Genomic DNA, 27449 nt, shown 5'->3' on the forward strand with positions numbered 1-27449 from the left:
ATTGTCTAGTTTTCATTTTGATTGAGGTATTATACTGCTGAAGTAAATGGAAGAGAAGATTTGTTGCGGGGGAGCATGGTGTATATTATTAATGTACTTTATATGGAAGAACAATCACTGCTTAAAGTTCTGCCAACAAATGCTCAAATGATATATATATGCATATATATTCTAATTTATACAAATGATCATAAAAAAGAACTAATTCAACACTGCATTCCTTGATTTTGGAATAGTCCTTGGTATTGCTGTTGTTGCAGGTCATTTGTGGTCACGAAAGCCATGCTAGATATTATGAAAAATGTTAGTCATAGATTTTTTTGCAGTGCAAGAAGGCAAACTCAGTAAGCATCTCCCTTTCTTCACAATTATCTCTGAGTATGAGGTGTGTCTTGAAACTAATACTTTAGAGAAACATTGCAGGGAAATCAAAAAATCTTGCATTGGAGAGTTATAGCTTCCTAATCCTCAGAATTTACATGTATTTTATTTAATGGAATGTGAAGATTTATTGCCCTTGCAGTATTTTATTCCAGCTCATGAAATGTGGAGTTTCTCATTCTTGTAAACACTGCTCTTTCCTGAATTAGCAAAAGTGGTATGCTTTCTTTTTTATCTATTAAGAAAGCAATGTGTTTTCCACTAGTAGTACTGAGCTGTAATCATTTCTCCCAAGAGTACTCTCTTAATTTTGCTTCTGTATTGGAATATACTGTGTATATATATCTGGAGATGAATGCTTCATTAAAACTGTGTAGATATTGGAAAGAAAGCTAATCCAAATTTATTCTTTATTCAGAGGCAATACCAAAGAGACCACTGTACAACAACTTTAGAGGGGGAAAGGCAAAAAAATCTTGAGACACAGGCGTTTCAATAAATATGAAAAGTGGCTATGGAATAGTACGGTGATGGATTTCTAATCTTCCCCTCTTGTTAAAACATGTTGCAGGAGGTGTGTTCTCTTGGAGAGCTTGAACATCCTTCTCATTAATTGTTCTGGATGCTTGATTCAGCAGCTTCTCAATCTATTTGCTCCCAAGGACTAAGACAGTGAGATTGAAGTAAAGGCCTTATTCTGAGATGCACCAAATCATTAATTTCAGAGCAATTGGCAGACTCTCAGTTACTCACAGAAATGTGGACAGAGTGCTTCTGAAATTAAGATTGTTTTGGTTTTTTTTCCTTACCAGTTGTAACACTTACTCTGTTGAGCTTTTTTGTTGTAATAATAAGCTACTGTAACTAACAGGACTACAAGACTGTGACTCAAGTGTCAGCTCAGTTCAGAAGAGTCGTGTTTGTACAGGGGAAAAGTGATTCTAGATGAGATAGTAGGGTTAATTAATTTCATCTTCCTTTAGAGAAACTGGAGATGACCTACATTTTTTTATTTAGTTCATATCTTCCTTTCCCACACTTGGACTAATGATAAGCTGTATTTCTTTTAGAGCCACATTTTAAACATGCCTGGGTTTAGTATCTTTTTTTTTTCCCTATGCAACTTGAGAGCTGTTTCTGGTCTGTGAACTTTTTATATTTTATATCTTCTTTTACTCTGATTTAGGAGAATTGCCTTTATTTAGTTTTTGAAATAGTGGGGAGAGTAAATTAAGAATACTTTGTTGAGGCAATACTTAGCAGCATTGATTGTATGAAAGAAACTTTGCAAGGCAATGTTAGCACGCTGTCCCAGTGTTTCTTCTAACAAAAATGTGTGCTTTGCCTCAGGGACATTTGATCAGGCATCTCTTCATACAAATGCAGCAGAATTTGAATTTGTACCATGTCTACTCACACACTGAAACCCATAAGGCTGCACAGAGTCAAATTATATGGTAACAAGATTGCAGTAAATATGTAAGTGATGAAAGAGAGGCATATAAAAATAAAATATAGAATAAAAAGAAGCAGCAAGTAATTCCGTGAGCAATGGAACTTACAAATACTGGCTTCCAAGAATGTGTGGGTTGTGGTTTGATTCTCAGATGTCTTACAAGTTGCATGCTCTGATCAAGGCTTTTTCTACATCTGTAATGTTTATAACATCTTTCTATCAAGTGAATTTATTGTTTTGCACAAACTACATTTCAGAAATTTTCTGCACAGAGAAAGAGTAGAATTTTCTTCTTCCTGCCATCCTGTTGAAATTCTCTGTAGCTTCATAAGGATGATAACTCTGTTCTGTAAAATTTATTGAAATTGAACAGGGGGGTTGATAGTTGGTTTGGAAGGATGGAGGGACAGACAGGTAAACACCTGAAAATTACTGTATTAACATGAAAAAACAAACATATTTAGATATGAGGGTAGCATAGGTATCTTTTCTTAGAACCAAGCTAATAGTTTTGTCAGGTGAGATTTATGATGTACTTTTTTTAATGCACAGGAGCTGGCTAGGTCAGGTCTGAAGTACAGAGTTTCATATGTAAATAAATAAACACAGACATAGATATAAGTGAAAAACCCATGTATGCTGTCTTCTTGAAGCAAATAAGTATAAAATATACCAAAGAGGAAATATTTAATGAGGGAGTTTGGAAAAAAAAGCATATTGAAAACAAAGAGAACAGCTGTATTCTAAAACTAAGTTAGGTTAAGAAGTGAGACTGTCAATGAAATTTTACACTAAGTGGTCTGACAAAAGTTGGGAATTCTGAAGTCCACAAAAAAAAAGATGAATGTGACAGTTAAATGGATTTTGATTATGATGAACAGACAATAAGTTTATGAAGTAAATTTGAAGTTTTTGAATTAGACCCTGTTATCTGCAGAGAAAAGCTAGGCTTAGTTCAGTTGAGATTGATGCAAACAGCAGGATTAAAAATGTCTGTAAAATAAAAAGAATGGAAGGATATTTGTGGAAAGCTGTACTGATGTAAAAGAGAAAGCAACTTCTGTGTGATACCAGAATTGTGGAATACTTTTGTTGGCTCTTTTTGAAAGTCAGCTTTTTCAGAATTGAGGGTAGATACTGTACCAAGAGGAATATTTACCATTCTCAGTGTGAAGAAGAGAAGAGAATTTAAAAAGTAGAAGTTTTTCAGAAGCATTTTCCCCTTATCTCTGCTGCTGCCACATCACAGCACCCTTTGTTCTTACAACTGGTTTGTGAGTGGGAGCAGCAGCCACCAGTAAAAATACAAAAAAGCAAACATGGCAAAAAAGAGTGTGAGACCTCCCAGGACCTCACTTGTCACTGTTATTTAAACTCTCTCTGTTCTTCCACAGGCTGGGGAAATGGAATGAGGGTCACCAGTTAGTTTTTGCAGGCTCTGATCCCTAAGTAAGCTCACCAAAATAATTCTAAAGGGTTCTAAAAAGTACCTCTCACTTCTTTTAGATAATTTACCCTCTTCATTAGTTAAAAAGTTTTGTATTTTTTATGCTGCTGCTTAGGTCAGTCAGCATTATGAGGAGTAGGAAATTAGTTTTTCCATCTAGGATGAGGTGGTTTGAAGGATGCTTTATGTGTCGTGTATCTCTGCCACATAACAGAGCCAGCTCTTGGGTTTAAGGCAATAGATGTTGGAAACGTTAATCCTGGAAGGAAAAATTTTAAATTTTCATAACTCACAGTTTGCATCAGTGCTTGTAAAGCATAGAAGTGACCCATTTCACAGTCTGAAACTTTTGCAGGTAGATGGGGATTTTTTGGTAGAAAAACACTAATCTGACCTAGATTGTCTCAATTGCTTACTGTCTTTTGTAGACAGGTAGAAGCATTGTCTCTGAGCAATCACATTACTGGGCTGAATGTGCATGAAATTTTTTTTGTTCATCTAGCCATCAGGTAAATAGCAGAAAAGGGGAATGCACACAAAACTTTCTCGTGCCTTGAAATAAAGGAGGAGCAATTCACAACTTAAATCCATTCCTCATGTATTTTTTCTGTTTACCTATATCACTGCCACAATACATTCAGTCAAAGCAGCAGGGAAGATTTCAGAATGTAAAGAGATTCAGTAACTCAGTTTTCTCAAAGGAGAGCATTGTCACTCATTTACTATGATTTCTGATACAGTTGGAAGATGAAATGTTCTAAGTAAAATTCAGCCAAGTCTCATTCCATACCATGCTCTTAGGCTCTACCACAGAGCACTGTCAGAAGACTGTATTTAGGTTTATAACATATGAACATAGATTTATATGTATTTATACAGGCATATATGTCACGGAGACAAAAGCACACAAAAAATACACAAACTAATTTAAAGAACCTTTTTTTAAATATACTTCAGAAGATTTGTGTGAATGTAAACATTGGGGAAACTTGTGCAGCAGAAGTCACTGTAGGCACTAGCATTTTGACCTCTTAAATAAAACTATGCAGGATTCCGTCTTTCACTGGAGAGAAAACGGATGTTTAAAAATTTGTGGAATTTTGATTACTGCTTCTTAGCCTAGCACAAAAGATGCTATAAATTGCCTAACAGATTTGTGCATGAGACATATTATATATGACACCACACTATTGAGTTCCACCATTTAATGAAAGGCTACCTATTAAAAATTTTTATAGGCAAACTGAAATCTCTTGCCGTGTAGCCTTAATGGATGGAAATAATAAGGAAACCATCAGTTTACATATATGCAAGCAATAGCTTCTATATATATTTTAATAGCATTTGTATGGTTAACAATACAAATGATAATGTATTAAACCCCATTAAAATCTTTGAGTGTTGTGTAAGACAGTACTCTGTAAGAAATAAGGCACAAAATATCCTTCTGCACATCCAACTCTTATGGACTTCCACATTTCCACACTCATTCTGACTGTAACATCATGTTCAAAATGTGAAAACAGAGTGCATAGCTGCTCTGATAATAACCATATTCTCAGAATGTTGTGGACAGCTTTAATAAGGTATCACTATGTTCCACTGACCCTCATTTCAGTTTAGATTTAATGCAGCTATAGTCTAAATAGATTAAAAGTTTCATATAGTTTAAGAATTAACATGTCATGTTAATAAAAACACATTGTAAGGTGCCCATCTGTGAGCATCTTCCATTCTTTTTGCTGATACAGACTATGTTTATTTTGTACAGAGCATTACAATAAATAACACAGTATAGTACTGTATTATTAATACCTCTTTTTTTGGTATTAATCTGTGCTTAAGTGCCAAATGTTGATGCTGTTTAAATGGTCTCTTCCTATATTTGAACATTGAAGTGCTACAAATGTGAACTGCCCAGCTAATGTCCTAATCCATTGTAACATAGGCAGAATGCTGGTGTGGATCAAAACATTTTCTAACATAAACCTGAAAAACAGCAACAACAACAACAACAACAACATGCAAAACAAACTGGTGTGTGGACTTTATCCACCACAGAAATAGAACTTAAAAGACAAATGGGCAGAGAGAAAATATAGTCACAGATAGATTCCATTTTGATATCTTCTCAAAAGTTCCAGAGTGATTAATTCGAGGTGACAATCAGGTAAAAAGATTGCATTGTACCAGTCACAGACACTGGGCAGTTCCTGCCTGCTTCAGAAGAGCAAAACCACCTGTACAGTTCAAGCCAGTTTTTTGTGTCATAATCACATCAATATCCTTTTCAGATGCAGAATTACCATCCAGTGGATCTCAGTTCACAGGACATCACAGCTACACTCATTCCATCTGCTCAGTCACCTCTAGAATTAGGTACAATGGTGCACATGTCTGAATTCATTATGAAACAGTCACTGGGCTTCCTGTTGTAATAGCTTTGTAGTGACTTTTATTTTCCTGTTTCATTCTGAAATGGTGTGAGAGTCCTTAATTATCAGTTTATGCTGTCTTTATGGCTGCTTCGGTCTGTATTGTGATTGTTTAGTTCTTGGTTTTTCCACTGAATGCTTGTTCCATTCATGGGCACTGAAGTCACCAAACTCTTAGACTGGGAGCAGCAACAGCAAAGACATGACTGAAAAAGAATAATAAATAAATAAATAAATAAATAAATAAATGTTAAGACAAATCTCTCAGTTCTATGCAGATTGCCAGCCATATTTTTCATTCAGAAATGACAGATAACGGATTCTAGCTGAAGGGAGTGCTAGCTATATTCAGGGAAATTTTTATCCTGGAACACAAATGATTGCTGTGATTGAACATCACAAATGCAGCAAATTGGGCCCAGCCTGTACCTCTTATTTACAAAAAACTTTCACAGTATGATAAGGGAAATTTTTTTCACTAAGGTAAAGAGATTGAGAACTTACAGAATTCAATACATATTGTTAGGTGCTGGGTTGATTTTTTTTTCCCCCTCTTTATCATTATGCTTGACAAACTTAGGGATCAGCATGCTGCTTAGCATGGAAGAGAAAAGAAAAAAATTCCCCAGCCCATGACTTAGGTCTCCTCTCACATCTTAGAAAAAGACAAAATTATTTTGGGAAAGGTTCAGTAAATATAATGAGGTGGAACATCTTGCATAGTTAGGAATAGAAGCTGATTTCTTACTTATCATGTGAAAGTGCTCCCTTAAAATAGTTTGTAAATCTGAGCAGGCTACAGACAAACAGGTATTCCCTAAGTGTAATAATTCTTCACATTTTACTCAGTAGTTTGGATTCTGCCTGTTCTCAGACTTAAAGTTTAGTGGTACAGTCCTGTCATTCTTTGGTTTTCATTGCAGATAAACTATTTCAGTCTTCCATTTCATAATTTCATTACTTACTTTTACTTTTTTTTTTTCTTTTGCTTCCTGTTGTTGCCTTTAATAGGTGGACAGGGCAGCTTGGTGTCATCAAGAATGGAAAATTGTTATCAAGCAAATTCTATTTCATGTGCATGTCACGTGCAGATAAATAGTATTTACAAGAGCATGTCTATCTCAGTTTATACATATGAGGACTATGCCAAACTTATTTATTGGTTTAGTATTTCAGATGAAGTGGATTGCTTCATCTTGGTAGATGTGCTATGTGAACTGAACTGCTAGCTGCTTAACCAGACAATTTGTATTCTTTCATTCCTCTGCAAGCCTCTTCTCCCAGCTGTTAAAAATAGATAACAACCAAGTGGTTCAATACAGTGAGTAAACTGGACATAAAATCTTATCAAGAGAAGCTTACCTGGAAACAATTTTTAAACTTCTTGCTCACAAAATACAGAGCTATGGGGTTTATACAAGAGTTCATGGTTGCCAGGTTGATGCTGATGTAATCCAAGGGCAGCAAGAAACTGGGAAAGAGGAAGACAAACTTTTAAACAGTTCAAATGATACAGAAGCATCTGTTTTCCTTGTGGTTACAGCCTCTTCTGCCACACAAACTCATTCTCTCTTACTTAACTCCCTCAATCTAATCTTCCACCATGCCATGTCTATAATAACCTATCTCATATATGTTAATAACCTGTCTCACAGATGTTCAGAAAATCTAGAGCAAAGTTACTGAAATAATGACAAACAACATTTGTTGAGATTATGCTACCCCATTAAAACTGAAACTGCTGAAAATGGGTGCAACTTAAAGTTAATGAACACCACAGTTTCATTGCACAGTGACTTTCCTCATAGAAATTCTAAGCATATAGCACTATATTTTTTCAGTACAAAGTATTGTATAGAAAGTGAAGTACCTGAGCAGTTCACATCTGCTGGGATCTCTTTCATTGTACACCATTTTCTTCAAAATCCGGCTCAGATGGAGAGGGAACCAGCAAAGAGCAAAAATCACAACTAAACAGAAAACTGTCTTGGCAACTTCTCGGCGCTAGATACAGGAGATAAGAATGTATACTGAGTGCCCAATGCATCCTAGCAGGTGATTGTAGTTAGTAATGTTGGCAGCAAAGCCAGTAATATAGATAAATTATAAAAGGGTTCCCAAAGGGAAGCTTTTCAGCTTTCAGTACATCAGCTACCTGATGTAATCTTTTTTTATGGGGTTTGTCAAGTTCTTGATCCTGGTCATCCTCAACAGAACCTGGTCATCACTGAGGCTAGGGCAGCTGGGCCCACAGGTATTGGTACTGCTGGAATATTGTAGGATTCTCTCTGATATAGTGTTCTATAAAGGGATACTGCCCAGTATCTTGATTTTGCTATGTGATCCTTACTGCGAGATCTTGATGTTCTCAGGTAAGTAGTTCCTCTACAAACATTTCAGAAATTTCAGAAAAACAACTTAATCTTTTAATACTTAGGAAATAGTTGCAATTTAATGGGTTTTTAATGTGGCTCTAGAGAGTTACAGATGTTTTCGTGGATTTTTGACAATGCATACCAGCGGTGTTTGGTAGGCATGGGTTTGATAAAGAGAAGCATATGAAGGGGTAAGGATTCCATGTAATATATCAGTGACAAGGACTGCTAGGCTCTGTCGTGAAAGAACTTGAAGTGAAATAGTGATTACAGTCTTGTTAGACTTTGAATATGACTTTCATACTTTCCTCTTTTTTATAATAGCAGCTTTTATCAAAATATTAAAATATTTGTTAATAGATTTTTATGTGGAGAAGTATATAGGAAGGAGGGAGGGAAGGAAGGAAGGAAGGGGGGCAAAAGGTGAGGGTTGAAAAGATAAATATTTTTAAATTGTGGCATAACGTCATCCTGCAGCAGCCAGTCTGAGAAGCTTAGTGGGCACTGCATTTTAGGACAGTGGATTCCCCCTCTTCCTAGTACATACCATTCTAGTTCTACTGGGTGGAGTAGCCTGTGTGTGGCCCTAGAACACACTGTGTTGCAGTCCCAGGGCCTGATGAGAGAAAAAAGTGGAGAATCTGCACAAGGGGAGGATTTTCCAGTCAGCCCTGATCTGGAATGAAGCAGCAGAGGAGGAACCTCTGTGAGAACTCACTCTGATGCTTTAGGGATTCACATCTGTGAACATGGAAGTTAAAAGAGTGGAATTTGAAGGGCTGATATTAATGCAGGGGAAAAGCTCCAGACTCTTTTTTAAAGTTAAGTGTTAAATATCAGCCAGCGCTGCCAAACCAGCAAAGAGACCCAACGTGAGCGACTTTGTTCTGTGATCGTTTGTTTGCTCTCCTCTCCTGTTGCTCTTTTCAAAGCAGCTACAGCAGTGCTACTGCAGCAGCGCAATAACCCTGAGAAGCAAAATCCACTCTTTTCTAATCTAGGTTATTCTCCAATTGCTTTTTATATGGAACTACAGTTACATATCAAAGAGTGCCAAAAGGAGGGAGGATCAATGGAGTCCTGTCTTTATACAGAAAAAGAAACATTTTTGGCAAATCTTTGTAGTTAAATTTCAAAACATTTAGCCAGTAGTGATTTGAGGTTAAAGAGAAGGAGGGCACGACTGTCACAATAAGAAAAGAAAGAAAAGGGTTAGTTTCCTGAGCATACTGTCTTCAATGCCTCCTTATACAAAGATTTAGTCTTTTGTTCCAGGTTTAAATGAATGCCTTAACATCATAAATAACCCACATCCTCACTTTCCACTTCTGTAGTTTACTGTATTCAGGTACACTTTGAAATATTTCTAATGTAACCCACAGAGAGAAGAACAATATTTTCAAGCATTAGTGTTTCTAATATATTTACCTGCTTCAGGTGTTCACTGAGAGCAATTCTCAAGTTGCTGTTTCTTCTGTTTAACATTTCACAAGTCATTAGCGTATAAAAGATGGCAGTACATGCCAGCGGCATGCAGAAATAGAAACCAAACAGCCACCAATCCTTTGCATCTTTGTAAAACTGCAGAGAAGGAAGAGAGCAGATATTTTCTTATGATTGAATGCAAAATACCGCAGAAAGGCCTTGGAAAAGCATGACAGTTGCTACACTGGTATCTGTCTGTTTGCTTAGTGTTGATCTCTTTTTGACCAACATCAAAATAGGAATTGTGGCAGTGTAAACATTTACAGAGAGCCTGCCTGTACCTTTGTTGCAATCTGTCTCGGGTTGGAATTAATTGTTTTTGGTTGTACTTTCTGAACATTTATATTCATTCATGAAAACTGGAATACAGCTGCATGAAAAAGATCTGCCAAAATGTAGACAGTGTCAGTCTGAGATAATGAATCTTACTAAAAGCCTGTCTCAGGAAATGCCATTTACCTCTAAAGCTTCTGTCCTGATGCCAAAAAAGGAAAATTCAAAATGTCTTGTAAGTTTAATCACCTTTTGTTATCAGTGAAAAGGTTGGCAGTTGGTTTGCTTATGTACTGGGCAGATAGGAGCCACTTCATAAGTGTTTGTCTGATATGTGCAAAGCTTAGGGATGGCTTCCAGTGGTACAGTTACTTTTAACCCCTTCACTGCCATTTCCACCATTTGCCTTTTGTGACGGGACAGTGAGGTATTGATAGAATAGCAATACTTTGCTCTATGTAATTTTAAGTATTAGCTGTGATGTAAGCAGTGCTGTAAGTTAATGCATTTATGTATTTATGTATTATGGGAAATACTACATTTGAGAAAACATTTAAAATAGCCCTTTTCTGTAGGGAATCATGTTTTCAGAAAATACTGTATCTTGGTTTTTAACTGTTATGCTCAGCCAAAAGTATGTGCTGAAATATAGCATTTCAAACACTTCCTGTGTCTAGGTTATTAGTATAAAAGGGATGTGTCACTCTTTCCCCCAGCTTGTTTGTTCTTAGAGGATGTGCTCTCGTAACATCACAGTTCCCACACCAAATGTCAAAATTCTTATGCCTGAGGATTTTATGACTCTTGTTTGAAAAACTCAAACTTTTGACATTGTGTTTACATTTAAAACCAAATAGCACTAAACTCTGAAAGATGAAAAAAAGTCGATACAATTCATATACTGGTGTCTAATAATGTTACTTTAAAAACCTATTTCAGTTACATTATGAAGTTGATTTACTGAGAAAAAGGGAATGCTTTTGATTTTTTTCCCTCTGCCCCAACACAGCTGCATACAGAATTTGCTAGTTTAGATTATGCTGCTGGTTTCTGGACCACAATCCGACCTCACTCTGGGACGCTGTGTTGTGTTGATTAACTTGTTTCCTCCTCCTCATTAGCCTCCTCTCCTCCCTGAGAAGGGGCTGCAGTCTCCTGCATAGCTGCACTTTCCTTGGGGCAGAATTTCCCCCTCTGGGAGCAAAGCTTTTGCCAGCAGAAAGCCGGAAAACAATATGCCTGATATTTGAGGAGTTTGTACTGAGGGCAAATGTAATTACTGCTCCTTCTTCAGAGCACAGGATTACAAATACATGGACACAATTATCTTTTCCATGGCAAATTCCTCCAAGTCAGCCTGGAATCATGTTGGCTGGGCAGCACAACAAAATGTGTACTACGTGAATCCATTCCATGTTTACAAGGAAAACTTCTTGTCCTATAAAAAATGTTCCAGGCTCCATGAGCATTGCCTGTTGGTCAGGAAAACACACGAAAGGTCTGTGTCACAGCCCTGACCAATTCATCACTTCTGGATGAGGAGTTGGCCTCGTGGAGTTACAAAATCTACTCTGAAATGTCTGTAAATGATTAATTGAGGAATCTGAGTTTCACAAAGCTTACATCAACGCACAAAAATGGGTTGATTGAAGAGAAGTAGACATTCTTTTGTTTGTCTTGAAAACCCACATGGAACTGGTTTTCTACAGGAAATGTGCATTTTAAACAAGTTTCCTAGTGCGCTTGGCCTCTTGGGAATCATGGTCTAGCATGAATATTTTAAATCCTTCGAAGATAGCTTTAAACATGAATAAAGCTCCTATTAAAAACAGAAGTTAATAGCAAATCCTTCCTGAAGTTTAGTAATTGTTTATTGTGGTGTTTGTGGTAGTAAATACTATAGTTAAGGTTAAAATGGTATTTCCACTTTAATCTCATGTTTGTACTTGCTTGCAACATATTGAAACACAAAGCTCTCCATTTTGACTGACATATCCAACATTTACTCTAAACTTGGACAATAACTCTTGTTTTGATTCCTTAAAAATCAAACTGCTGTGGGAAGATTGGCACTTCTGAATTATACTGAGCAAGTTGGAGTTACTACTTCCTGCTAGGAAAACAAACTTGCTAGGAAAACAAACCAAAGCTATTCTACTTAGAACATTAGGAACACAACAGTAATCATTAGAGTTAGCATGTCTATGGAAGACCTGAACTATAATGCTTTTGAGAAAAGGGAAAACTGTTCTTTTTCTTAGGGAAAAAGGAAGTGAAGGTTGTCCAGGCACATTTGAGGAGAAAAACAGCCATTAGAGAAGGGAAATTTTGCTGCAGTGTGTTATTCATTAATTACAGTCTTTTAACTACAGTTTCTACTGTCATATAGGCTGTGGAGTCAAGAAACAAAAATATATTAAGCTCTGGGAAATTCCATTCCATCTTTACCGGCATTAATTATTTCCATTAGGAAATTCCTTTTGTCTTCTCTTTCAATTATTTCATGCTCTTTTGGCCATCCCTATAGTCAGTGTAACCCTACCACAGTTGGGGGTGTTCCTCTGAAAAAGTAATCACCCACACTTTTTATTTTCTAAAATTCCTTGCTCCACTTTACATTATCCTTCCCAATTCTAAGCCAAGTTATGTTCTGGTCCAATAAAAGGAGAAGCACCAGATATTTAAAAAAGAGAAACTTATACTCTATCTTGAAAAATTCTAGTCCAAAATAAAACCCCGAGTTTTTCTTAAGACTGAAGACCTGGTGCTATCTGTCTTCTCTGCAACAGACCAGAATATTGCTCTTTAATTACTGGATGAATGGTACCTGGCCTTTCACTGTAATCAGAAATTTAAAATAATTAAGATATTTTCTCATTGCAGGGCCATGTGGAAAACCACTATGCCCCTATGCAGTGATGTATTGATTTTGTAGTGACTTCTCACCTGAGCTGCTTTGCAGAAGTTGATGTGGGTTTTGACAGCTGTTAATCTGCAGGAGCACAGAGGGTGAGGGGTAGGGAATGTGCCAAAGCAGCCTGGAGTGTCTCAGGCCCTCCTCTTGCTCTTGAGCTGCTGTATCTATAGGCAGCTAACGCTGCACAAACACCTAGCTGGAGGTGTGGGACTGTCAGCTTTGTAGTCATGATTCCTTGTAAACTAAAGGATTATTTTTTATTTGACTTTAATGCATGTAGCATGGCCCCACCCTTTGCTTTGTGTGCCAAGAGAGCTGACTACTGCATACAGAAGGATGACTAATCATGGTAAAACATATGTTTTGACATTTACAAGCTCCCAGGTGTTGCACCTTGAAACTCAAAACTTTTCAAGGCTCTGGCTACCCTGATACATCTCTTGACTTTTAGCAGGTGTGAATTGGAAATGTCTGTAGTAAGAATCTTCAGTAGCAAACAAATAAAAATGCAGTAAAGCCCGATTTAATCTCTCTGGCTGAACACAGAGAAAAGTCACTGTGAACATAGGATCCTCTTTGCACCAATACACATTAGAATACATTTTGCAGTTTCATGCATGAATAAACTCTATTATCATCTGGTATCTTAATTGTCTAACCCACGTACTGTGGGTTCCAAAAAAGAGAAGACAGGATGTTACTTACCAACATGAAATCATTTGTAGGTTTGAGCATGCAGGTAACATAACTTTCTTCCTTGTATTTGAAAGGTACCACAGCAAAGCCAATTGCTTCTGGGATGGCCAGTATGAAGGACAGAAGCCAAATGGAGAAAATTTCAATAGCAGTGATCATGGGGATTCCAATCCCCTGTACACGGCTCCAGGACGCAACTGCTCTGTACCTGAAGGAGACAGGTGTTAGTTTCCAGCCTGCAGTTTCCTTCTTAAAACTTCATGGTTCAGTGCCATATGGCAAGTGAATTCCTAAAGCTGACATCTGAGACTTGTATTTCTTGGTTTTTTCTGCCTATTGCAGGGCCTCTGCCAGCTATCAACTTTCCTGGGCCATAACAGGGCACATGGAGGGGTGGAGAGCAGAGAGCCAGCTGCTCCTGTTCTGCTTGGCTGTGGGATTGTGTGGAATTCTGCTGGGTGGACTGCACTGATGATTTCTAATCAAAGTAGGCAAGGTTTGTGAGGACAGACTATATCTTTCACTAAATAACTGCCATAACAGAGGGAAAAAATCTTCCAGGCACACATCCATTCTAACAGATACAAAGCATCCATCTCCTTCAGCTACCTCAGCTGTGCAGCAGTGCTACCCAAAGCTGTCAGCTTCCAGGCAATGAACCACTGGGAAAATACTCTTGATGAAGTGTAAATGCATTTGTTCTGTTTATACTGTTCAATGAACTGAGAGGATCTTTCTTCTCTAGTTGTCTCTCAGTTTTCAATGAACTTGAAGAAATTTATTAGCCTTGAGACCTCAATCTCTCTGTCAGCTCTGGTTAGAAGGTTGTAAAATTATTCCAAGACAGATAAGCATAGGATACAAAGTGCAATCCGGTCCATAAACTAAATTTTCAGTAGTTGGTTTAACTGTTGTCCTACAATTACTGCAGTAAACTACTTGCTTAGCATTTCCAACAAGTTAGCAAAGACAGAATATTGGAACGAACCAATATTATTTTTGATCTTGTAATAATCTGAAATTCATTCTGGAGAGCTCTCTGTCATTAATAAAGTAATAAGTTCTGGACTGTTAATGATGTAGCCGTTCTGAACTTATTTTGCTTCCTTAAAATAATAGCACCTTTCTATTTGGAACGACAGTGCTGCATGGGTATATCATGGCATCCACTGATGAAATAATCTTCTTTGGTTAAGGATAAAAAAGTCATGAAAGGTTATTTGTCTGCGTAAAAAATATCATATTAAGAAGGGAAATACTGGATTTGGAATTTTTGGGGTCACAGAATCACAGAATGTACTAGGTTGGGAAAGACATTTTGAGATCATCAAGTCCAACCCAGATGGAAGGAATGAGGAGGTTCCGATGGGAAAAAACATTTTTTGAGTGCTACAGGACCTAGGCTACAGAGATCAGGAAAATTTGGTTATTGAAAGGCTTTCTAAGCCCTCCTTTAACCAATACAGTAACACTGGATTCACACACAAATAATTTCTTCTGATTTTTTGTATCACAGCCTCTTTTTGGTTTGGAAGTGTGCTTATTAACTAGATGGAAGACTTGGGAATTCCATCCCCTGTAACCTCAGTGTTAGGGGAATGACAATGCCTGAATGCAAACCCAGGCCTAAGCCCCTCACAAAAACTTCAGCAAGCATTGTTACCCAATATCACTGGCAAGTGTCAGGGGCTGCCATCACCCCTGCAGAAAACAGACTGGAAAGCTTTGCCTTGGTATCTACAGCACAGTCACAGGTGAACTACAGACAGGCTCTCAAGGCTCTCAGAGCATCTTTTCTATGGAAATGTGTGTAGAAATACTTCCAGCATAAAAAAGCAAACTACAGCTTGGAATTGCACATTAAAAATAAAAACATCATCTAAAAAGGCATCCTTATCTTCCAAGAATGTGAAAAAGGGGAGGTCTCTGAGATTAGAATTCTGAGACTGTCTAAACAAATTGAATTATACTGGGAGAACTAAAAAAGAAATATCCAGTATCTTATCTTCTCACAAATATTCATATTAAAATTCAAATTTAATTTTAAATAATTTTTCTGTCATATTTCTTTTTGCCAAATATCAAATTCTAGCTTTCATCACCAAATTGAATATTCATTGAAACTTAACCTTTCACACAAATGCTCAAGTATTTGTGAACTTTGGAAATTTAACAATCAATTAAAAGTTTACTTTCTACAGACTGGCAATTTTGCAATCATTTCTGTCAGCTGCACAAGTAACTATCCTATCCTTGACTGACTGATGCTGTTAGCAAACAGGGCCTTGTACACTGTATATATTTTTCAAGTAGCAAATGTAAAGCTTGTTTTATGTTACCTCTGGAAATATAAGAGTAACAAACAATGATTTGCAAACTGTGAAACAGTTATTTGCTTTCTTTCATTTTTATACCTGCTCTTTTGAGTTACATCTGTTTTGTACGTGAGGAGATCACTATGCATAGTGTAAGGATTTGGGTCCTGTATGTATTTTACTGGGGTTTTTTTCACTTTGCAATTCAAATAACTCTCAAATAAGGAATTGTTAGCTGAATATTTTTATTAATATTTTCAGCTAAAACATAAGAAGCTCAGTAATTGGATCAGAATTTGCTGAATGTGTATTAAGCTGCAATTACTCAGTCTCTTTACTCATTGCTGTAGGAGTGGTTTGAAAAATAGTGGTAGTAATAATAATTTTAGTAGTAATAATTTTTCAGGTGGGTATTCTGTGGGTTATGTAATACAGAGGATCTTTGTCTAGCCATAAACCTCCCACAATCAAGAGTGAGAAAGTACTGCAGGGTTTATTTCCCTCGTACTTGGAAAACATAGGATGTCTGCCAGGGACTTGACATAAAATACATGCAAATGCATTGCATTTAATTCCTCACTCTAAACTCTGTGTGAGATTTGTCTAACTTTCCTTTTGTTCTGTTTTTTTCCCTCTTGTCCCCAATCTAAAATGTTTGCTTTTTTTCCCAGGTCCCTTCCTGTCCTCTCCTTGATGTTGTGGCCCCTCTTCTCACTCCCTTTTTCATTTTCAACTGCTCATGCATGTGCTGTCAATTTGTACACATACACACAATTAAATATTTTTCACTCCTATCCAGTTATAACATGCTTAAAGCATTTATTTCAGAAGGACGTCTTGTCTGGATCTGAGAACACCAGTGGGTGCTTTTGTTCCCCGATTCCTTTTAACTTAGATTAGAAATTAGGTGTTAATTAGAAAACTAGGTGTTCAAATGGCCCTGTCATATAACAAGTGTCTGTTCTGTGAGTATCATCAGCCCTTTGTAAGAGTGAAAAGTAGTGCAGGAAACATAAAGGACAGGATCAAGCACGTCTGAAGCAGCCACTGTCAAGATGAGTGCCAGGACAGTTCCTAAATGTCCCTGCTGTTGCTGATACAGAACTGTTCTGCTTCGTTATTAGCACCACAGCTGTTCTTCATTTTATGCAACTATCTTAATATAATAAAGCTCTTGGGGTTTTATTTTAGTGGCAAATTCTTGACTTGTCTCAAACACTTACTGTGAGTTGGTCCAGATAAAAATATCTACTTTAGGATTACTGTTCTTTGCACTGTGCTATGCAGAGGAGGCAAGAAGAGAGTGTATGCTCGTGAAATGAGATCCATAACTTCACTTTTCTTCTTCAACCCATTTCTTCATCAAAATCATTATGTCCAAGACATAAGCAAGAGTAAAAACTCAGGCAGGGAAATATCCTTCCTCTTAGTCACACTCAGGCACTGCTTGGAAAAAGAGTCACCCTATCTATCGTCACCATCGTGACCTGGAGTTTAAAAATGCCTGGGGGGCATCTGAGGTGACTTAAAGTGAGCTTCCTCCGAAGGGTGAATGGCTGCCTTTCTGCCGGCCTCTTAAAACCCTCTCCACATGTGAGTGGCCATTGTTCCCCTTGGGCATGCACAGTTAAACCTTAATGCACTGTCAGGGCAAGTCACTCCAGGGCAGTAGTAATGAGGGAAGTTTCACAATAGGATGTAGTTAGCACAGGGATTTTCCTGATAGGAGAAAAAAGAATCCTGTTCTAACTTAAGGCTGTAGTCTGCAACAGGGATAGAGAGTCAACAACGACTGAAAATATGGAGCTCTGGATTCACTTTACCGATTGTCTCCATCTTTTATGTGCCATAGAATGCAGTATATAGAGGCCCAAAATAATTATAAACAAGATAATTTTCAGGAGCTTTTTAAAGCAAGAATTAACTTGCCCATAGACCAGAAACAGTCCAGCTGTGACAGCACACTATTTCCTATTTACTCATTTTCCATTCCAGAAAGCAACCATTAGCTGATGTGGAATTCTGTGCCCAACTTCCAGTGTCCAACCTAACTTATTGAAGGTGCTCTGCTCTCTCATGGTGATTGAAGCTAGATTCAGCTTTTGTTAGCCAATATCACAATCTGGGTCTATACATCTGTTTTCTAACACACATCCTCTGCAACCACTTACGAGAGTAGCAACAGATGATAAAGAATATGTCCTTGGCAAAGTGTCTAAGCTAAGGGAGGAAATTAAATAGTCTGAGTCTGATCCCATACCAGATTTTATGCTCAAATGGAAACAGCATTTGGTTGTTGTGAGGATTAGGAAATCAGTCCTTGTAAAAATATATATCTACAAAAGGGTAGCTTCAGATGAGTTAGTTCCAAGTTATAAAAATGTATGTGACAGTGGAACTTCATCTAGTGAAACTGCAGTTGTCAGAATTTATCTAACAAGCTGTCTGTTTCATGTGCTTGATCTATGATTTATTCCTTAGAGTGATCCATGGGATTTTATTTATGGTGGACAGATATTGTTTGAGAAATAGAATTGTTTTTGTAGTTCTCAGACTCAAAAAATGGAAGTAGAACAGTTTCCTGTATTACCTTTTAATTTTTTTTAATTTCTTTTTTTATTTATGGCTTTGGCTAATGAGGTACTAATGCAGTAAGGAAATGTATTCTAGCTATGAATACTACCAAATGATTATCCACTGCAAACCTTATACATCAGCTTTTTCTGTAAAGCCAAACCAATATTAATTTTAAAGCTTCTTGCATCCCTGTACTAATACACATATTGCATTTTATTTAACAGTATTTTCTGTATTTAGAGGTAATATCCCAACTGATATTTTGGAGTAGAACACAATCAAGTAACTCAAGATATAAAAGCAACTTTTACAGAAGTCAAGTGTTCATCTGATATTGCATTTTATGTATTAAGAAAAAATAGCAGAAGCATTAGTTTTCAAACTACTTATGTATCAAAGCAAGTTTCCAACATATTTTTCAGTAGACCTCTATTAGTTTTGAAAGTTATCAGAATAAACCCTTGTTTATTGTCCATAGGCAGTGAGGTGAAAACCTAATTTTTAAGCCTAAAGATTATGATCTTGTTCAAATACAAAAAAAAAAAAACCCTGAGTTCATATGAAAGAAAGAAATCTGAATACTGAGTCAAACCCCAGTAAATTGTTGTCTGGTAAAAGAAGGTGAAATAATGCTTTACCAGAGCTTTTAAATACCTTTAAAAAACACGTAAGGTTCATTAGCCCAGGGACTTAATATTATACTTTGAGCCCCAAATGTGATGCTTGGCATTAGCCAGAATATAAAGACCAGAATCTAAGTTATATCTGTATTGTAATCTGCCTGCTAAGAAGACCATGCTTAGTGCTCCCAGATTTAGGAAATCTGCACGTGCAAGAAGAGTGGCAAAAGAGTAAAACATACTGTACCTGTCCACACTAAGGGCACACAGGTTAAGGACTGTGATTCCCACTGATGCCTTCTGGATAAAGGGAAGGAATTTGCAAAGAAACTGTCCAAATTCTGTATTTCCAAAAGGCCACTTCTGAGCGAGGAGCTAAAGAGAAGATACAAAATAATCAGAATATTTAAACAGTAACCTAGCAAGTATGCCACAATTGTAGTTCTTTCCTGTCTTAGATGCAGCCAAAGTAACCTTGAATTCTCCATAACTCAAGCATATCCTTGGTACTGAGTGAATCTGGGAACTAACTGCTACTGTGGAAGCACAGAAGTTGGAAGTTTACATAAAATGTTGACCTCGTGGTGTTGCAATAGTAAATTGCATTGTTGAATTTTTTTTTTTATTGTTGTGAACCTGCCAGCAGTCCTGAATAATGAAAATCCAACTCAAGCCTGTCATAAATGGTTGTGATTGCCGTGTCCCAGAGCCAGGCAGTCACAACATAACTCGGGGTCCATAATGAAATACCTCAGAGCCAAGTCCTGGTGCTGCACGCAAGTAGATTCTTGTCATCATAAATGTACCATTGTGTAACTCATGGAAACATCAGTGCCAGACTGTGAGGAGTGTGAAGAAAACACTGTGCAGGCATAATTTGTTCCATATTGCATTTTAAAGGACAACCGTGCAAACATGTGGGCTGTGCTTCAAGGCAGCAGAAAGGCATCCATTGGAAAGACATGAGTGACTGAGGCTTAGAGCAGTATTTCCAAGGAGGCATTTGCATAATAAATATTGGTACAGTGATTCATGGGCACAGTTGTGAAGAATTAGCATATAAGTAGTAATATTTCTAGCTATAACTGTTAAAGCTTTGAACACGTCTTGGAACTGGGCTTTGATAGCAAGTATACACACAAAATACAGGACACAAAATTCTTCAGGTTAATCAAATCTACGACTCGCTGCAGAGTCACAGAAGATCACCCTTTACATGTGCTGATAGTGAACTGGCAGATTACATTCAATGTAAGTAACTGTAATAAATGAAAAATTATTGAGTCCATACAAAGCACTGAGCCCTAATTTAGCTATTTTAATTCAAGGGGTATTTCAGCCCTCATGAATAGGTCTACTGAAAAACAAAGTCACTAAACCTCCTCACTCTTGCACTACCATGTTGTTCATCTTCTTTTCTAAGTCTCTGCTGCTGAGACTTTCTTAGCAATAGGATGTTCATGTTTTGAGAATTAGCTTTGCAACCACAAGGACTAGAAGTATTTTTTTAGTAGAAGCTTAGATCCTGGAACACACTTATTTGGTAAAAGTAGGTGTGTTCTAGCTGTAGAATTAGAAAAACAAATTCTGTTTGTAACTCAGGACTATAGTATTCAAAGCAAACATTTTATTTCTATTTAAATTAGCGTTAAATTGAGGTATGCTAATAATCACTACCTTTAGCAATACAAATGTTATCTGTGGGAAGTTCAAATTCTGTCTTTATCTCAGTTAAGGAAGGTGTTACCTTTCTGGTTTTCCATAGCATGAATTTTTCAGAGAACTTTGCTGTAGTGTATAGATGATTATCACAAATATCTACCTTACTAGGAATTTATCTCCTCATAATCCTGCTGTGGATTTTTTGCACCCCCTCTGTTTTATATTCATTCATCACAATGCTGAGTTACTTGTGATTTGTCCCCCAAATGATACCTGAAAAATGCTGGAAGCAGCTATGCAATTCACATTGCCTGTGTCTCTCTAGGATTATATGAATGTCATTTGATTATTTGTATTTTAGGACAGATTTTAGCAACTCACAGCTTCCAGCCAGCTGGGTGGAAACTGTGGAAGCACCTTTGGTATGGTATCCCTGTTCAGGATAGTAACATTTGGTGAAAGGCAATCCCATTTTTCTTAAAAGGCTAGGGATTGGATTGCTAGGATTGCTGATTTAACTGCAGTCAGTACCTTCAGTAGCAAAGGTGATAAGTTTATATCTGCAAGCTCTTGATTAGCTCCTCTGATTCTATCTGTATTTAGAGACTGAATGAAATACATTTTAAGTTCCAGCAGAATTGTTTTCCAGATAGGTTTGCAATAATGTAACGAATGCTTGCAGAGCATATTCTGCATTTTGTCTAGAACTCTCATATGAGATTTTAGTTTTTATCACAAAAAAAAAAAATTGAAAGAAGAAGGGATGACAAGAACCCATAGCAATTTAACCATGTTGTGGTCACATGGAATTTCACCTTCAGACTCTTGGCTGGGTTTGGGTAAAATCAGAGTAGTTCTTAGTCTGGGAAGGCTAAATTATAAATGGCACTGCCATGGAAAAGCAGCTCTGGCAGACTTTTGTCAATCCCCTGTGCCAACCAGAGCCCCAAGACCCATTTATCATTACAGATCACACTTGAAAAGGCAACTGAAAGGCACCCATTCATTTCAGCCCCTGACTGTGGCTGTAGCTACACCAGAAACGAACAAGCACTTTGTAGTGACTGCAAAACTCTGCTACTACAAGGCAAATATTAGCTTCAAAAAGAAAAGGGTTGTACTTGAAAAAGGTTCACTAACTCATTACCCCTCACAGGGAAGCTTTAGCATGCTTCCAGCATGTATGCTTCAACCCCACACCCCAGGAAGCTCTCCTTTTTTGAGATTAAAAGTATTTTATTCCTTTTGTTTCTTACACTTTCCACTAATTGAAGTAATCTCAGTACCAAATCATTAGACATTCTTTTCAAGTGGATTTTAATCAAAATCCCTGGGACCAGAAATAAGGTTTTTTGATTTCAAGACTCACTTTGCAATCATTTCTGGGGGTGTACTCCATTATCACTCTGCATCAGCTATGCATTCATTACTTCCCCTTGGATCAGGTGCCAGTTTTTTTCTTCTGTAGATATTTTTAGTCAGCAAATCTGATCCTGTCTTTAGTTTTATTAATTTTTGCATCAAAACAAGTCCATTTCCCTCTGTCCTGCCCTAGCATGGTATGGATATTTCAGAAGGAAATAAGAATTTTATTTTGTATTACAAAAAATGAACCCAGGAATTTCATTTAATTAATCCTGATTTACTTAGGTGCAATACAAGAACTGGAACTACTGGCTTTGTTCTTTAAGTGCTTTTGCATATTTTAATATCCAAATGAAATGATTATAAAATTCTAGAAAACTACATTTTTTCTCAAGACTCTAGGATAGAAGAAATCAGACTGATTGCTCCTACTTGTGTCCCAGCTCTCTGAGTTGTGGAGTGGATTGTGCTTTTGCAAACCCACTTACAAAATCTCTGAGGTTTCAAAATAAGACATGTGGCAAAGAAAATGCACTTTTCCCTTGTGCAGTTTGCAGCTTAAGAGTATTTCATACTGTGGTGCAATTCCTGACAAAAGAGTGTGGTCAACATGTATTTTTGCACTGAAATCAGAAATCAAGACTGCTCTTGAAAAATTTCAGCAAAGTGACCAGACAGCCACAGCTTCCTTGAGCATCCTCCCTTCTCTGCTGCTTTATATGGCCTCTCTGCCCTGAGCTGCAGCTGAAGACAAACAAGACATCAGCACTGAGAACATTCCTTTGCAGTGATTTTTAAATGTCACTCCGTTGATTTTATTCTGCTGCTGCTGCTATTTTCCAACCCCCCTCAGTATGGTAGCTGATGTACAAAACATCAAATCCCACTGTGCATCCCAAGCAATTTATATATAGTCTGGAAGAGAGAATGTTGTAAGCCCAGCACATGAGTGCTGCCCAGAGCATGCTCATTTGCAGGCACAGTGTTTATCCCATGCCAGGCTGGTGCTGTGTGTTTGCAGGCAGATGATGGCTCTGGAGCTCAGCCCAAAATAAATGGGCTTGGTTGTGTGCTGGATCGGAACTGGCTCTGAGCTGCTCTGCTAAAACTCCTTCAGCTCAATGAGTGCATGTCAGGAGGTCCCCTCTCTCTGTCCTGTAGCATTGAGGATGGCAGCAAAGGCTTCCTACCTGACCTTTCCTGCTCTGATTTCATCCTAGTGCTCTAGAGACTGCCTCTTCCTATATCCACCTGGGACCATTGTTGTGCTGACACACGAGATGTTCTTCCCAGAAACTGAACTGTGTTCCTTACAAGCAGTGCTTGCCCCTTATGCTGCTGCCATCTAGGACACTCTCTCAAGTTTCATGCCATTTAAATGTTCCATGATATTGCTGGAACAACTCTGGCACAGCCATGGAAGTCAGCTTCTATTCTGTCTTCAAGAAAAATAGAAATATCCTCTTTATTCCACAACTGAAGTTACACTTGGGCAGTAATGGAGAAAGGGACCAAGCCAGCAGATTTTATCTGTACAGACACAATCCAGTTGTGTAAGTGACAAACATCTCCTAATTGGGGAGCAGCAGTTACAAAAGCAGAGTAGTCTGTGGTGATTTTCTTTCCTTGCCACATAGCCCAGAATAAAAGATAAGGGAAATTCTTTTGGTTTTGTTACATCAGCACATTTGGTGTTGCTGGCTTTTTTTTTCCATTTATTATTTTTTTTAAGGCTAGTTTCCTCTAGGCAATAGTGAGCTGTCTGGATAAAACTTAAATTGTGTTCTACAATTATATATACCCTTGTCTGATTCAAGGCATGAGCCAGACAAGGTGTCTGGTGTTTTGGGTGGAATCCAGGTGATATTTGGCTCAGGACAGAAGTGTCTAAGTTGTGTACCCCTGACTTGACTGCATTAAGTGACAAAAGATGATGGTTCTGACCGAAGTGTCTCACCAATCTCTGATCTGTAAGACTGCTTAGTTAGGAATAAGGATGTATTGAGTCCTCAGCAGTGGTATTTTGGTTGTGGTGACTGAACAGGACCCTTCTGTCCTCATAAAACGTCATAGGGTCAGAATTCATTGCACATTTTCAAGTATTTCCCTTCTTCCTAAAACCCATATATACAGGAGAGAATGGCATTGCTTGGCAAAGCTTGTCCATTTCTTGCCTCACAAGTCACCTGTGCTCCACCACTTTGCAGGAAAGAGGGAGATTTGTCAGGGGGGAGAGGAACACAGTCTGTCTCTAAGTGTTCCTTCCCACTGCTGATGTGAAAAACCACAGATTTTGAAAGCACAGTGACTAGAGAAAAACAGAGTAGAGGAAAGCAAAGAATGAGGGTTGCCTTTACAATGCAGGGCATAAGATCAGTACTGAGTATATGGTGAGGTGATTGTTCAAGCTTCTGCCAGCTTTGGGATAATTTGTTTATTTCCTTATACTTAGATTCACAGCCCTGGCATGGTAGAGAAAACAAACTGTATCTCTTTGACTCTTCTTTGCAGGAAATACATTCCTGATTTTGCTACTACCAAGAACTCTTTTTTCCACTTTGGGTGAGTAAAAGACTGACTGGTTTTCTTCCTGGAAGGAAGAAAGGTTATGTGGGGATGCATGAGAACCATCAAAGACATTTTTTACTCTGAATTGCCCTGCTAGAGTTTTTTCTGCTATTTTGCTTATCTTAGCCCAGCTGAGTAAAGGTGAATGTAGCAAAGGGTCTCATGCCATTCACTGAATGCCTACAGTGCTTTCCTCCTGCTTAGGCAGCTATGGAAGGGAATGTATAGTTTTAACACACAGGAAAATAGATTCTACTTCAAGAGTTCCTGAAAAGTAAGGAAACAAATGCCCTGGTTTTGCAACTGAACATTCTTTCTCAACAAACTGGAAGAAAAAGAAATCCTAAGGTTTAGGTTCTTGTTAAAATGCTTATATTTATTACAAGAATCTACTTAGCAGTAAAGCATTCCTAACAACCCTAGGCACCTCCACTGTGGTATTTTTGTTGTTTACAAAGCAGGACTACTTTCCATGGTGTTGGCTATCTTCCCATCCTGTTAGGTAAACTGTTTCTCAAGCTGAGCTGATCTTCTTCAGGGAAATGAGCTGCAAGGTGTGCTTATGTGCATGGTGATTTGTTGAAAGGAATTTTTTCAATCCCTGGGAATAATATTTCTTTTGTTATTCTTCCAGCTGTGTTTTCTTTTGTGTGTTGCTAAAAAGAGTGACAGGATTTCTAAGAAGTTACTGCAGAACCCATAAGCCCTGAATATGCACAATCAAAACAATTCCTTGTTATCTGTAGAGTTCAGCTGGTTGAGAAATACAGACAGAAGGCACACTAAAATATTCTCTTAAACCTAAAGTCTCTAAGTACTGTACACTATTTCAATTCCACAGACCAGCAAGGCAGGCATGAGATGAGGATTTGAAGATGAGGGAGAAGCTGTGCATTGATGGGAACATATGTCCCACTCCCCAAGGAACAGCCATGAGTTAAAGGCAGAGTGGATCTTGAGCTAAGATAGAATATAAAATCTCTTCATTGACTGCTACCCTGGTATGTGCATTAAACACTCTGCTGGGAAGCTGCAGTTTGTAAATAGAACAGATTCTTGATGGATTTCTGTTCCCTGCTCCATTTTGGGAAATTTCTGCCTTCAGGACTCAGTGATCAATTCTTGTGCTACCTCTGGGTCTCTGCTGTGTTTGGTCACTACATGGAGGCATACACCTGAATAATAGGTCCTGTGTGGAGCAGGTTCTATGGATTTCTGCATCACACTGGGCTACCCATTCATTGCTTCTTGGAATCCCTGGTAAGAATTTATTGAAAACCAGAATATAGCTGTTCTGGGGCCTCAGAATTTCCTGCTTGTGTTGATACTTCATTGAGAAACACACACTATATATATGAAAACTTCTGCCTTTAAAGAAGGGTATCTTTCCTAATTGCCCTTACCTTTTTTTGTGCTGTTGGCTTGGCTTTATACTCCTTTGGCACAAAAGATGCTGCTTGTTCTATCGGCTACAGAATCAGTGCCAATGTGGTTAATTAGCATCCCCATGTAGGTATTATTATTAATTCTGTTGGTGAAGGTATCCAGATATGCCAAATAACTTTTAATTCAGAAGGGGTTGCTCTGACACTTACACATGTGCTCTGCTGTTAAAAGTGTCTGTAACTAGAAATGCTTTAGCTGAGTCTTTCTTTTCTGAAGACAAAATGGATTAACATATTTGCTTGCTGTCAGGTACCTTCTATATTTAGATTTTTAGTGTTCTGGGTGGACTACTCAGATTTAGATGGTGTTGCAACTAAAGTAAGCATGAATACCAATTACCAAACTAAAAATCCCCCAGTTTTATTCAAGAAAACATCTCCTTGAGCTGTCTGAGCAGTGAACGCTTGATTTTTTCCTGGGCAGATGTCTTCCACTTTATAACAGTAAAATTGTAAAGAAAATGTTATTAAAGAAACAGGTAAAAATGCCTAATTTGCTTCTACTTTGTAAACTAATGGTTTAAGGGGTTAAGCATATTCTGATCTAAGGCAATGCAGTTTATGTCAGCCCTATGTAGGCCAGTTCCCAAGAAACAGAATTCATTTTTATGTTTTTCTCTGAAGTGCGTAAAACTGGAAGCAGAGACAGCTCAGACTTCCCAATAACAGTTAAAATTTTTGCCATTCTAAAGGTGAGAGCCTTGGTGCAGAGTGTTTAAAGGTCCATGAACTCAGGCAAGAACAGTGGACAGCAGTGTCTGTGGTGAGTACCTGCTGTTGTTCCTGTTGCTCTGCTGTACTTCAGCCATGGGAGTAGGACCAGCATAAGGGTTTGCCAGAGCTCAGAGCAGCCAAGGCAACAGGGGTGCTGTGCCTATTCTGCTGCTGCCTTTGTACTGCCAATGGAAAGCCTTTATGGAAAGCAGCCCTCTAAGGAAGTTTTTTTGCATTGCATCTGAATTTATTTGCTAAAAAGTGGACATGGCGGTGATGGGCAATGCAGGTGATCAGCAACTCTCAGTTATGTGCCAATGCCACCTGATACAAGAAAAGGAACCCATCTCTTCTTCAATGCCTTGACCCTACCTCTACAGCTGTGTAAAACAGAAAACTTTTATTTTCTGCTTGTCTTTTCCCTGCAGAGAAATAATTCTTACTGATACGGGGCGTTAGGCTTTGACACCTTGAAAGTCTGAGATGGTATGTTTTGAGTAAAGAGGAGACTATTTGGCTCCTGATGGTATAAAAATGTGATTGAAAATTAAATTGTCTTAGTTTGGTCTATTAAGGTTGGATTTATAACTGTCACCCTTCCTGTAAAACTCAGTTTATTAAGATTTTTACTACTGATCTGATACTTCAAGTGGATATATTGTGTTAATTAAGTGCAATGGGGCTTTAATACATCCAGAATGTCTTCAAAGGACAGTAA

At 37.8% G+C, this 27449-nt stretch overlaps 1 protein-coding gene across 1 annotated transcript in view; it reads right to left on the reverse strand.

The window, feature by feature from the left end:
* Positions 1–5307: 5307 nt before the first annotated feature.
* Positions 5308–27449, reverse strand: part of EDNRA (endothelin receptor type A) — a 31626-nt gene continuing 9484 nt past the window's right edge. Inside the window, exons 3-8 of the mRNA XM_014265864.3 lie at positions 19225–19352; positions 13475–13673; positions 9523–9675; positions 7590–7723; positions 7082–7190; positions 5308–5925 (exon numbers count right to left, since the gene is read on the reverse strand). Coding sequence (XP_014121339.1) covers positions 5785–5925; positions 7082–7190; positions 7590–7723; positions 9523–9675; positions 13475–13673; positions 19225–19352 — 864 coding nt within the window. The 3' untranslated portion in view covers positions 5308–5784. The remainder of the gene's footprint in view (positions 5926–7081; positions 7191–7589; positions 7724–9522; positions 9676–13474; positions 13674–19224; positions 19353–27449) is intronic.

The sequence above is a fragment of the Zonotrichia albicollis genome, chromosome 5, assembly GCF_047830755.1.
Source record: "Zonotrichia albicollis isolate bZonAlb1 chromosome 5, bZonAlb1.hap1, whole genome shotgun sequence".
Classification (NCBI taxonomy): Eukaryota; Metazoa; Chordata; class Aves; order Passeriformes; family Passerellidae; genus Zonotrichia; species Zonotrichia albicollis.